General features: G+C 37.2%; 1 protein-coding gene across 5 annotated transcripts in view; it reads right to left on the bottom strand.

Moving 5' to 3' along the window:
* Window positions 1–13,461, bottom strand: part of PBX3 (PBX homeobox 3) — a 219,887-nt gene that overhangs the window by 163,770 nt on the left and 42,656 nt on the right. The window contains exon 2 of one of the 5 annotated variants that reach the window (XM_063696779.1): window positions 8,968–9,038. The exons of the other annotated variants lie outside the window; for them this stretch is intronic. Within the exon in view, the coding sequence (XP_063552849.1) occupies window positions 8,968–9,037 (70 nt within the window). The 5' untranslated portion in view covers window position 9,038. The remainder of the gene's footprint in view (window positions 1–8,967; window positions 9,039–13,461) is intronic. 5 annotated transcript variants of the gene reach the window in all.

Genomic DNA, 13,461 nt, shown 5'->3' with positions numbered 1-13,461 from the left:
CCTCCAGAACTGTGAAAAAGAAATTTACTCTTTATAAATTACCCGGTCTCAGATATTTTTTTACAGTAGCACAAACAGACTAAGACAATACCCATTTCCTCCTACTCTCCCTCCCTCCCTCTGCTCCAGCCACCTACTCTCTTCACTGTTCCTCTAACTTCACAAGCATGCTCCTACCACAGAACATTTACATTTGCTCTTCCTTCTGCCTGAAGTGCCCTTTCCCTGGATATATGCATGCCTATTTCATTTTCTTCAGATATGAGATCAAAAGTCATCTTCTCAAGTAAGGCTGGTCTCTAGTCACCTATTAAACATTTTAAAATTTCAACACCACCTCTCTGACACTTCCTTGTTTTTCTCCAAGCAATTATCATACATTTACACAGATACAGAGATGGATACATAGATACATAGATATATGGAAATAAAAACTTATTTGGCTTATTACATTTCTCCCATTGCAAGCTAAGCTCTATTAGGATAAGAAATTTTATCTGTTTCCTTCATTCCTATGGGTATAGAATAGTGCCTGGCATACCACAGAACCTTAATAAATATTTCTTGAATAAATTAATGAACCACAGGCAATCCAAACTTAACATGCTCAAAATGGAATTCATCATTTCTCCCTCTCCCACCCCAAAACCTATTATTCCCACTGTACTTTCTATTTTAGGGAAAGGCACCATCATTTAACCAAGTGTTCATGCCAGAATTCTCCAAGATTCATTCTTGACTCCTTCCTTCCAAGCAACCATATTTCCAAGTTCCGTCTCCAAGTTCTATTGCTAAACATCTCATTAATCCATCCATTTCTCTCCATCTTTACTGCTATCAGTCTAGTCTGGGCCACCATCATCTCTCACTGGGACTACCATAGCCTCCAAGTGGCACATTGTTTTCATTTTTTGGCCTCCTAAAATCCATTCATTCAAAAGTCAAAATCATCTTTTTAAAATGAGCCTATGTGCCTCCCCTGTAAAAAACCCTTCACACGCTTCCCACTGCATGGAACAAAATCCAAATTCCTCACTCTGCCCAGAACCCCCTGCATCACATGGCTCCTGTTCATCTGCCCAACCTCATCTCATACTATTCTTCCCCTCACACACTACATTCTAATCCCAAAGGCATCCACTCTGTTCCTCAAGTCCAACAAATCCTTACCACAGCCAGGCCTGTGGACTTGGCAGTCCCTCTTCCTGGAATGCTCTTCTCCCAGTTTTTTTTTTTAAGCCTGCTCCTTCTCATCTACCAGTCTCAGTGAAATGATACCGCCTCAAAAAAATATTTTCTTTTAACAACCCATCTAAAGTGGCCTCACTTAGTATCTCTTTCATCAGTCTGTTGATATACTTGGATTTTGTCTATGTTCCCCCAACAAAATATAAAAGCTCAATAAGAAGCTTATCTGTCTTCTTCCTCTTCTTCTTTTTTTTTTTTTTTTTTTTTTTAAGACAGAGCCTTGCTCTTGTCACCCAGGCTGGAGTGCAGTGGCATAATCTCGGCTCACAGCAACCTCCGTCTCCCAGGTTCAAGCAATTCTCCTGCCTCAGCCGCCCGAGTAGCTGGGATTACAGGTACCCGCCACCCCGCCCAGCTAATTTTTTGCATTTTTAGTAAAGATGGGGTTTCACCATGTTGGCTAGGCTCCAGGCTGGTCTTGAACTCCTGACCTCAGGTGATCCACCTGCCTCGGCCTCTCAAAGTGCTGGTACTACAGACATGAGCCACCACACCCAACTGTCTTCTTTATTGCTCTTTTCCTTAAGTCTAGCACAGTGCCTGGCACATAATTTGTATCAAATATTTGTTGAATAAATGGCTACACTAAATCATCATTTAGCAGAGATGGGACAGAAGGAGATTTTAACATGAAATAGGTTGCTGGACAAAGACAGTCTCCTTATAATCCCTTCATGTCACGGTGTCCCTAGAAAATGGTTTTGTACAGCACACTATGATAAACAGACAAGAATGCTTGCAGCCACAGGTGACCAGCACAAGGGCTTAGCCATCCCAGGATGAGCCCAGCCACCCAGAGAGCTAAGAGGCTCAATAGCTCACATACCTTGAAAAGCTCTGGATTGTGACACTTAAGATTTCTTCCAACTTTGAAATTCCTTTATGAATTTTCCCAAGAAATGCATAGACCTAAGAATCTTTATAACTCTTAGCTATCTAACACTGAATAAACTCTATATTTATAAACCCTACCACTGATTACCTATATATAGTCTATAACCTATTTAGTCTTCACCATTTCTAATAACTTTTGTTATCCCCAAGACTAATCTGAGAGTAGGCTACTGACATGAATACTCATGACAGCAAATGTAGCAAGAGATGAAGAAGCTATAAAATCACAACAAAGATGCTCAACACTCAGACTAGATAAAGACCCCAAAGTCAGAAAGCCTGCTCTTCTTTTACACCAGTTATTCACCTCTTATGACATGTAGAGTCTACACTGACTTTGCTGGCAAACCAGGCTAGCACATGGCCCTGACATTTCATAAGGTTCTGGTAATTCAAACAAAGAGTTCATAAGACCACACTCTAAGGTCATTAACTTTACTCATCAGTTATATTAAAAACTAGAGGTAGATGAGTACAGTTTATTGTATGTCTATTACACTTCAATAAACGTGTAAAAGATAAATGAGAGTAGTGATCAAAGTTAGTATGACTAGTAATATGACAAAGTGACATCATATGCCTCTTGATCTAATGACTGAGGACAAAGTATCATTCTTGTGATATTCCTGCCAAAACAGTATAACTTCAATTTAATTATAAGAAAACATCAGAAAATCCTGGATTGAAAGCATATTCTAAAAAATAAATGGCCCATTTTTTTATGCCAAGGTCATGACAAAGAGGTTAAGGAATTGTTCCAAGTTAAAGGAGACAAAAGTCGCATAAAAACTAAATGTAGTTCATGTTCATACTTTGAATCCTGGAAAATAATTTTTTTTTTTACTTTTACTTTTCTTATAAAAGACATCAGTGGGGGCCGGGCACGGTGGCTAATGCCTGTAATCCCAGCACTTTGAGAGGCTGAGGCAGGTGGATCACTTGAGGTCAGGAGTTCAAGACCAGCCTGGCCAACATGGTGAAACCCCGTCTCTACTAAAAATACAAAAATTAGCCAGGCATGGTGGCCCGTGCCTATAATCCTAACTACTCAGGAAGCTGAGGTGGGAGGGAGGATCACCTGAGGCAGTTTGCAGTGAGGGGAGATCGCACCACTGCACTCCAGCCTGGGCGACACAGCGAGACTCTGACTCAAAAAAAAAAAAAAAAAAAAAAAAGACATTAGTGGGAAAAATCACTGAAATAAGGTCTATAGATAATAAATTCCTGATTTTAATAACTGTGTTATGGTTATAAAACAGAGTATCATTGTATCTTCTAAAAAATATGCAGCCAGGCACGGTGGCTCATGCCTGTAATCCCAGCACTTTGGGAGGCCGAGGCGGGCAGATCACCTGAGGTCAGGAGTTCGAGACCAGTTTGACCGATATGGGGAAACCCTGTCTCTACTAAAAGTACAAAAATTACCCAGGTGTGGTGGCACGCACCTGTAATCCCAGCTACTCGGGAGGCTGAAGCAGGAGAATTGCTTGAACCCGGGAGGCAGAGGTTGCACTGAGCCGAGATCGCACCACTGCACCCCAGCCTGGGCAACGAAGAGAGACTCTGTCTCAAAAAAAACAAACAAAAAAAATGTATTGGCCAGGCACAGTTGCTAATGCCTATAATCCCAACACTTTGGGAGGCCTAAGCAGGCAGATGGCTTGAACCCAGGAGTTTGAGACCAGCCTGGGCAACATGGTGAAACCCTGTCTCTACAAAAAGTACGAAAATTAGCTAGGCCTGATGGTGTGTGCTTGTAGTCTCAGCTACTTGGGAGGCTGAGGTGGGAGAATTACCTGAGCCTGGGGAGGTGGAGGCTGCAGTGAGCCATGATCATGCTACTGAACTCCACACTGGGCAACGGAATGAGACCCTGTCTTTAAAAAAAAAAAAAAAAAAAAAAAAAAAAAAAAAAAATGCACTGATGTTCTCACAAGTAGAAGCTAAACATTATATACGCATGAACATAAAGATGGGAACAACAGACACTAGGGACTACTAGAGAGGGGTGGGTGGGGACAGGGGCTGAAAAACTACCTATTGGGTACTGTGTTCACCACCTGGGTGACAAGATCAACCCCAAACCTCAGCATCACGCAATATACCTGTGTCACAAACCTGCACGTGTACCCCCTGAATCTAAAATAAAAGTTGAAATGCAAAATTATTATAAAATTAGGAATAAAAATAAGTTTTGCTGTTATTGTTGTTGTTGAGATAGGATTCCATTCTTGTTACCTAGGCTGGGTGCAGTGGCACAATCAGGACTCATCCAGGCTCAAGTGATCCTCCTGCCTCAGCCTCCCAAAGTGCTGGGATTACAAGCATGAGCCACCACACCTAGCCGAAAATAAATTTTCTTAACCTCAAAAAAATGAAATATACACTGGAGTTTTTAGTTTTAACCATACTAAGTCTGCAACTTATAAATGATTCAGAAAGTTAAGAATGTGTGTGTGTGTGTGTGTGTGTGTGTGTGTGTGTGTGTGTGTGTACATGTCCATATAAACATTTAAGAGGAAAAAACCTTTTTATAAAACTAGGTGAAGAACGCATGCAAGCTATGAGGGGAAATGCTGGAGAATTTACCAGTTTCAAATACAAAAAGATGGAATGTGAAAAAACATATCACACAATAACATACATCACTAATTTTATTATGAGAGAAGGGAGAGAAATTTCTGCAAAAAACCTTTATCAGGAACAGCATTTTCTTACGTGAAAAGGTGTTTGTAATTTTATGGTCTTTGGTTAATAATGGAAAAATTTATTGTAACAAATATATCAAAATACTTGGAAATCATATGCTAATTTTTGAAGGAAATAATTTTACTTAGTCATTCCCAAAGCTCCATAAAATAAAAGGAGCCAGAGTTGTAGGCAAGAAAAATACAAGAATGACACAAAAATTTTTCCTATGCCAGAATAAACAGTGCTGTGTCTTATATAGACAGATACACCAATGGAATTTTGCTGAAGACAAGGCAGCCTAATTAGGCAGCCTGAAGCCCGGCAGAAAATTTGGCAGGATGAAAACAGAGAAGTACTTCAAAATCAAAAGGATATGCAAGGTATTTCATTGTTCATATTAATATAATGTTAATATACACAAATGCATCTTATTTAGTTCATAATAGAAGGAGCTACAGAGTTAAATCAACAAATATTCATTGAATGTCTAGCATATGCCAACACTGGAGATACAGAATAACTTCAAATAAAAATTAATTCCAGGCCAAGCACGGTGGCTCATGCCTGTAATCCCAACACTGGGGGGCCAAGGAGGGAGGATCACCTGACGTCAGGAGTTCGAGATCAGCCTGGCCAACATGGTGAAATCCCGTCTCTACTAAAAATACAAAAATTAGCCAGGCATGGTGGCGGGCGCCTGTAATCCCAGTTACTGGAGACACTGAGGTAGGAGAATCGCTTGAACCTGGAGGTAGAGGTTTCAGTGAGCCGAGGTCATGCCATTGCACTCCAGCTCGGGCCACAAGAAGGAAACTCTGTCTCAAAAAAAAAAAAAAAAAAAAAAAAAAATTAATTCCAAGCGCTCAGATTAGTGTTCCTCCTAAAACCTTTAAGTAAAAGAAGGAATACAACTTATACATTAAAATGTTGAGTTAGTAAATATCCCATGAAGCTATAAAAAAAAAAACTTCTCCTGGATAGAGAAATTCTCTCCACTAGCAGCAGCCATTCCAACCAGTTTGTTTCATTGAGGTGTTGGGATAATGCTGGTTAACAGATTTATGTTGAGGAATAGCAGAGTTTTCCATGTAGTAAGGTACTAAATAGGTACAATAATAGAAAAACTATTGGCACAATAATTTACTGCTAAGCATAGAATTTAGGGTTATAAGATTAATAAAGTACTGTTTTCTGAACCAACATTACAGTGTAAGAACTCCCAAGAGTTTCTTAGTAGAATATATACCACTGAGGTACTCTAAATAATTATTTATACCCTATTTCATTCCATGAGCAATTTGAGACAGGAATCTGTGTCTGGCTTAATTTGGCTTTTGCTCATTATTGATATATACAACCTCTTTTGTTAACATCACACCCTTATCTTTTCAGTAGAAATCTGTGATGTTTCTTTGAAGTGGAACATCTCTCTATCAGATCAGTAAGCACCACTGAGTCCATAGTTGAAGCAAAAACCAAACATCAAATTGTTAAGATCTGATGGTCTATTTATTATAACTGCTTTAACATCAAATATCTTGTAGCATTTATTACTACAATTATTACTGTCATAAAAATAATTGAATTAATAATTACAATAATAAGTATTGCTGAAACAATGCAGTCCCTTGATTTGTGAGGCTTCACCTCCCAAGAGGAAATCAAGAAAAATACACTGAATATATGTATATCCTGGAAAATAAAGTGCCAAAAATTAGACGGAATTGAATTTAAAGAGTACAGTTTCCCTGATTTAGAATGATGTGAAAACTCAGTTCTGTGGATCAAAGATATTATAAACACATAGAAAATTACCACTAAATTCTAGCTCATGACATTTTTATCTTATTCTATAAACTGGATCTTATATGCCTTTCAAAATAGAGAATTATCTGCTAATGCTGAATCTGCTCTACATGTCTTCATGTAATTACATCCATGCCCAGGAAAAGAAAATGTTGTCTATACTATAATGCTTATTTTATATTTATATTGTACTATAATGCAATATTTTAGAGAAGAAAAAATGTTCACACTTAAGTAGTCAACAAACCCTTCCTAAAATAAGAGGTTTGTTTTGTCTGTTTGTTTTGAGACAGGGTCTTGCTCTGCTACCCAGGCCGGAGTGCAGTGGCACAACCATGGCTCACTAGAGCCTTGACCCCCTGGGCTCAAGAAATCGTCCCACCTCAGCCTCCGGAGTAGCTGGGACTACAGCGTGCACGCCACCACACCCAGATAACATTTTGTAGAGACGGAGTTTCGCCATGTTGCCCAGGCTGGTCTCAAACTCCTAGACTCATATGATCCGCCCGCCTTGGCCCCCAAAGTGCTAGGATTACAAGCCTGAACCACTGAACCGGCCTGCTTCTTTAATTATTGTTACTTCTGGTCATCTCCATACTGCATTACAACATAAAACACATTCCCTTAATGTGAAAAGAACAAAGAAATAACTGAAACATTTAACTTCAGGATGAATGGTGATTTAATATCAGAATGGAGATGTCACAAAGTTTTATGATTACTAAACAACAGACAACCCCAAAAACATCAGGAAATTTAAAAGCTAAATTTATATATACCCAATTACATATTTTTAAGAACGGAAATAAAACCTTAAGAGTAAAATTCATTCTAATAGCTATTTTTTAAAATTAATATTAAAGTCTTATATATGTATATATTATTTAACAATGTATATTAAATAATGTAGTTAAACAAACTGGGGACTGTTTTTTGTTTGTTTTGTAAGACGGCAGTTAAAAGTAATTTCATTAGAAGGGAACAAATATACATTTGCTTAGTTATATCCAAACATAACTTTTAAGAGTCCATTACCTACCACAGCTGCTATGGTAAGTTCATATATATGTGTTACCAGGAAGACATAAGGGCATGATATAATGAAACAATAATTAGAAAATTAAGAAAATACATTAAAGGTTCTATTTTTTGTAGAGTTAATTACCTCTATCACCCACTTCTTCCCTCTAGAAGTTTCCAGAACTCAAAGAAATGCCTTTATTCAGTAATCATTTGTTGAAAAACAAATGTAAACAATCACCATACTATTCTAAAAAATTATTTTCTTTTTTTAAGAAATGGGAGGTGGGGATAAGAGGAAGAGAAGAAAAGGATCCTTAGTAGGGGTTTAACAATCAACATCAAGGGGCTGGTGGGTGGGAGATGCAAGAAAAAGCCAGTAAAATGTATAAGTAGTAACAATTGTGGCTTAGAATATAAATTTCATTAATAATGACTGAGAACTTGTGTGTAATTATAGACAAATGTACCAACAATCTTTTGAAACTCCATGGGAGTAAAATAGCCATCAGTATATTTCATAATCCTAGATTTGAACAGCTTTTCTAACAACAAGCTGTCTGGGTAATTACTAAGCTATCTGAGAATTACTGTGAACTTTGTACCTTTTTAGCTCATTGACAGATGATTATTTGTTATTAGCTCAAGTAATAATAATGTATTAAAATACTTGCTTTATATACAGAAACATATGTTTGCATTTAGACTATACTGAACTTTGTTCCCCAGAAATGCATTGTAAAAAGCCACATTGAAATCTGTGAAACAGCAGCAGGACCAACAAAAATGAAACCGGTTGCTATTTCTCTCACAGTCTATGATAAATAAAAACTGCTTCATGCCTGGATGTGCATTCTCAAGGATTATTTTTGATTTCACAAACTTTCTTGCTATTGTTACTGTTAATGTTTTGCTTCTGGTCTCTTACATACTTGGAGGAGAAAACATACTAAATTTTCCTTAAGATTTCCTGACCCCAGATATGTAGGATGAACAAGTCTAAATACCTAATATACAATATAAGGACTATAGTTAATAATAGTGTACTGTATTCAGAATTTTTGCAAAATAAATCATTATAGCTGCTCTTGCCACAGGGGAGAAAATGGGTAACTATAAGAGATGATGTACATGTTAATTTGTTTCACTACAGTAACCATTTTACTGTGTACTATATGTATCTCATAACATCACACTGTATACCTTAAACATACACAATAAAATTTATCTTATATGAAAAAGAACTTCTGATCTTCACAAACATGGTTAAATGTGTTGATTTGATTTCCTGAGAATTAAATAACTCACCTTGAGTAGAGGTAAAGTAACTCAGAGACCAAATCCATGAGTTGTTAAAAAAAAGTTTAAATGAGGACATTCTGAAAAGTAAAGTAAGTTCAATGAGTGAAAAATTGAGCCACAATACAGTATGATTTAGAGCATGTAACTAATTCCAGCAGATAAAGGAAACTTCATTACTGATTAGTAATTTAAATTTTACTGAAAACTTCTTCCTTATTTCAAATACTTTTCATTCTAAATATGTCCTAAAAATAGAATCTAGGCTCTTTATGTTACGGATTATTTCATTTCAAAACATTTTTTTAAATATATTTCTGCTTTTGATATATTAATGTCTCATAACATTCTTCTTAGTCACTATAGTATTATAATTCTGTTGATTTTTTAAAATGAATAAAAATAAGACAAATAAACGTTCATTAGCATAATGGCAACTGGGTGTTTCAACCAAGAATTATTGGGGGGTGGTTACCATACGAATTAGGTAATCTCAGGCCTTGCAAACAACAACCAACATTAACATTCTAAATCTAAATTTTTAAATATGATAAATCTAAATATAAGAGTGCATTGGTGCAAATTAGGAAATATGTGTGTGTGTGTGTACGTCCATAAGGACTACAGTTAATACGACACTCTCATTAACTATAGTCCTTACGGTGTATTATATATTTTTATATATTATTTAAAGTGACTCTATACAACTGCTTTTAAAAAGACCTCCCACAGCATTACATACAATTAAGAAACTTGACTAATGCTTTTCAGTGATGTTTAATCAAGAAAATCTCCTTGGAGTGGATGGGCTCAACCTATGATTTAAAGGAGAGGGAAACAGCAGATAGGAAGAGAATTATTCCCTATATATTAGACCTTACAGCCTCCCCTACTGCAGACAATATATCTCTTTTCCTCGCCATAGGCTACCCACTCACAAGTCTTTACAACATCCATGATAGTGGTAAGGAACAATTTAATACAACAGCCCGCCCCACAGAAAATTTCCACTCAACTTTAAAGGCTTGTCATATCTGTCCCATCAATTGGTGAGGAGAGATGAAAATGGATTCTCAAGAGCAATAGGCTTAATGCACTACCCCTGAGGTAGTAAACCATCCCACTTAGTGTAAATAGTTTTGAAACCTGGTGATATAAGTATAAGATCCATTTCTCGTCTGTAAAAGCAAAGGCTAAAGCATATTAACTGCTATGGTTTCAAATCATCAGTAAAGCTAAAACACCAGGAGGGAAAGGTGAAGATCCACTTTCTGTGGTGCTGGACTTTAACCCTGGGCAGTGAACTGAATACACGCCAAGTCCAGTTTCTAATTTTAATCTGAGCTATTCCCACACTAACCATATTTTCACTGCACATTACTAATTGTATAACCGCAAATAAAGAAAATAGACATGCAGAATACTGCAAAAGGATAAGCTAGACTTTACACCTAAGAGTCAAGACTCAAATGAACTAAATACACTCCAAAATATGCAAGAGGACTCTTAGTCTCTTACACCAAAATGGCTCAAAATAGTGACAATACAAATTTTGAGCAACTTCTCAATATATGTACAACTACCATGTTTTTATATCTTTCATATCATAAGCTCCAATGCAACTCTTAAAAAGGACACCACTTAAAGAAATCATTTTCTAATTGCTGTGGGACCTCATGTATTAAAGGTTTATATTAAATTTTTAAAATTTTATTTTTAAATCTTCCATTTCCATTAGGATTAAAATAGAAATTGTATTGGTATTAATGGCCCATGGTCTTACAATGTCAATACCAAGGAAACAAAACAGTGCCTCTGGGTAAAGCCCTCTGCTAATATATATTAATAGTGGAATCTGATTTATGGGTTTCTTCAGATGCAATAAGGCATCATTGGAATCATTACAGTTTACATGTTGTATATGATTGTTGAACTGAGTACATACCACACCCTGAGAACCCAAAGACTTAGTAAAACTGGAACCATTAAAAGTTATTTAATGGTTAACTCTAGAGCATATGCTTTCATCACAAAGAATATAATAGCAGTAAAAAGAATTGGTAGAACCTCTTTTCCTAAATTCTGAATCAAATGTTTTCTCAGCCACCAAATAATTTCCCTGGAAAGGTAAAAAGATATACCAGCTAGGTGCTATATGGGAAAACATTACAAATCAGAAGAACAGCACGGATACTTCCTCTTTGTTAAGACGCTAATATCTTACTATAACACAATGCACCTCAGAATACACTTCAATCCTGCACAGGTTTTTACCTGGGACCCTACCAAAAGGGTTTCCATTAATGAATAACAATCATCTAGAAAATGCTTCTGGAGCATGGGCGCAAAGAACAGAATTATAATGGAGCCTGTACATATAAGGGATATGGCAACAGAAGTAGTATTACAAGGCTTCAATGAGAGTGAGGATGAAGCCAGTGGCTGCTATTTGTACACCACCATTAGTAAAAGGCTGTTCTGCCGGAGGCAGAAAAGTTGGTAAGTGAATGCATCAATACTGAATTCAGTTTGAGTTGCTTTCAAAACGTAATGGCTCATTCAGTGCAAACATTAGGAACAGGCTAATGGAAGGGTTGCCTAGCCAGCTAGATTGAACACAACATGAGGTCTTCTCTTGGTGTACACACTGAACAGTGCTTAATTCTGCCTCTGGTTGCCCAACCTTGTTATCTTTGGAATTGAGGTGGGTGGGTGGGAGGAGGACTCTGAGTTTTGATTTGTTTTATTAACTTATGGGACTGTTAAAAAAAAAAAAAAAACAGCCATGAGTCTCCTACTTTCCCTTCATAGACCAAACATAATCCTGACAAAAGGCATACATGAGTAATTATAATTGTTTAGGGTATTGTTTTGTTATTTTGTCCTCAGAATCTTTTTTTTTTAATAAATTGAAAATGGTGACATAGGAAAGCTAACCAATTAACTTCTCATGGTACCATATAGGGCATCATTCAATAATAGAAACTGAGCAGTAACTAAAGTCAGGTTTCCAATTTTTTTCCCATTCACCAACCTCACTTCAAGAAAGATTTTTAATTATAAAATTTCACTGTTGCCCAAAGAGGCAATTTGCCTTAACACTGAGCTTCTCAAACTGTAATGTGTATATGATCACCTGGGAATCTTGTTAAAATACAATTTCTGATTCAGTAGTTCTGAGGTGGGGTGTGAGTATCTTCAGTTTTAATAAGCTCCCAGGTGATGGCCATGCTGCCAGTCCACAGAGAACACTTTTGAGTAGCAAGGGTCTAGTAAACACAGAAGCAGAAAATATGTTTTTTCCTCCTCATCAACTCCCACATTTCCATAACTTAAACATTTTTTCAAGCGATTCAATTTATCCACATTTTAATTTCCTCATTTGTAAAATTAAGAATTCAGTTTATCAGGCTTTTGTAAGAAAACATCATATTTGTAAGAAAACAAAAATTGTAAACATTATAAGATTAAAAATGTTATCACACAAATTTAAGTTGTGTGGGTACACAGAAGTTTATAACATTACTCTCTCTGTATGTTTTTAAATCTTCATAATGGAAAGGTTTTTAAAATACAATCACTCACTAAATTCCCTACAATAATAGCTTTATTTTATATATATTTATTTTAATATAATGTATTACATTTTTAAAATTTACCCAAAGGGTACAAAGAAACTTTAGGCCTGATGGATATGTTCATTATCCCAACTGCAATGATGGTATTTACCTATGTCAAAACTTATCAACTTTGACAGGGCACAGTGGCTCGTGCCTGTAATCCCAGCACTTTGGGAGGACGAGCCAGGCGGATTACCTGAGGTCAGGAATTCAAGACCAGCCTGGCCAAAATGGTGAAACCCCGTCTCTACTAAAAGTATGAAAATTAGCTGGGTGTGGTGGCCAGCACCTGTAATCCCAGCTACTAGGGAGGCTGATGCAGGAGAATTGCTTGAACCCGGGAGGCGAAGGATGCAGTGAGCTGAGATCGTGCCACTGCACTCCAACCTGGCAGACAGAGTCAGACTCCATGTCAACCAAAAAAAAAAGGAAAAAAGCCTTTATGATGATCCACTTCCACTTAAAAGTAAATATATATATATATATATTTTTCCCCCCAAATGGAGTCTCACTCTGTCACCCAGGCTGGAGTGCGGTGGCGCAATCTTGCCTCACTGCAAGCTCCGCCTCCCGGGTTCACGCCTTTCTCCCGCCTCAGCATCCCGAGTAGCTGGGACTACAGGCGCCCGCCACCACGCCCGGCTAATTTTTTGTATTTTTAGTAGAGACAGGGTTCCACCGTGTTAGCCAGGATGGTCTCAATCTCCTGACCTCAGGTGATCTGCCCACCTCGGCCTCCCAAAGTGCTGGGATTACAGGCATGAGCCACCGTACCTGGCCAATATATTTTTTCAAAACTTATCAAATTGTACATTTTAAATATGCACAGTTTATTATAAATTAAGTATACCTCGGCCAGGCGCAGTGGCTCACGCTTGTAATC

Source organism: Gorilla gorilla, chromosome 13 (assembly GCF_029281585.2).
Source record: "Gorilla gorilla gorilla isolate KB3781 chromosome 13, NHGRI_mGorGor1-v2.1_pri, whole genome shotgun sequence".
In the NCBI taxonomy this organism is placed as follows: domain Eukaryota; kingdom Metazoa; phylum Chordata; class Mammalia; order Primates; family Hominidae; genus Gorilla; species Gorilla gorilla.
The sequence above is the reverse complement of the archived record's forward strand: the minus strand, read 5'-3'. Positions and strand labels throughout refer to the sequence as shown.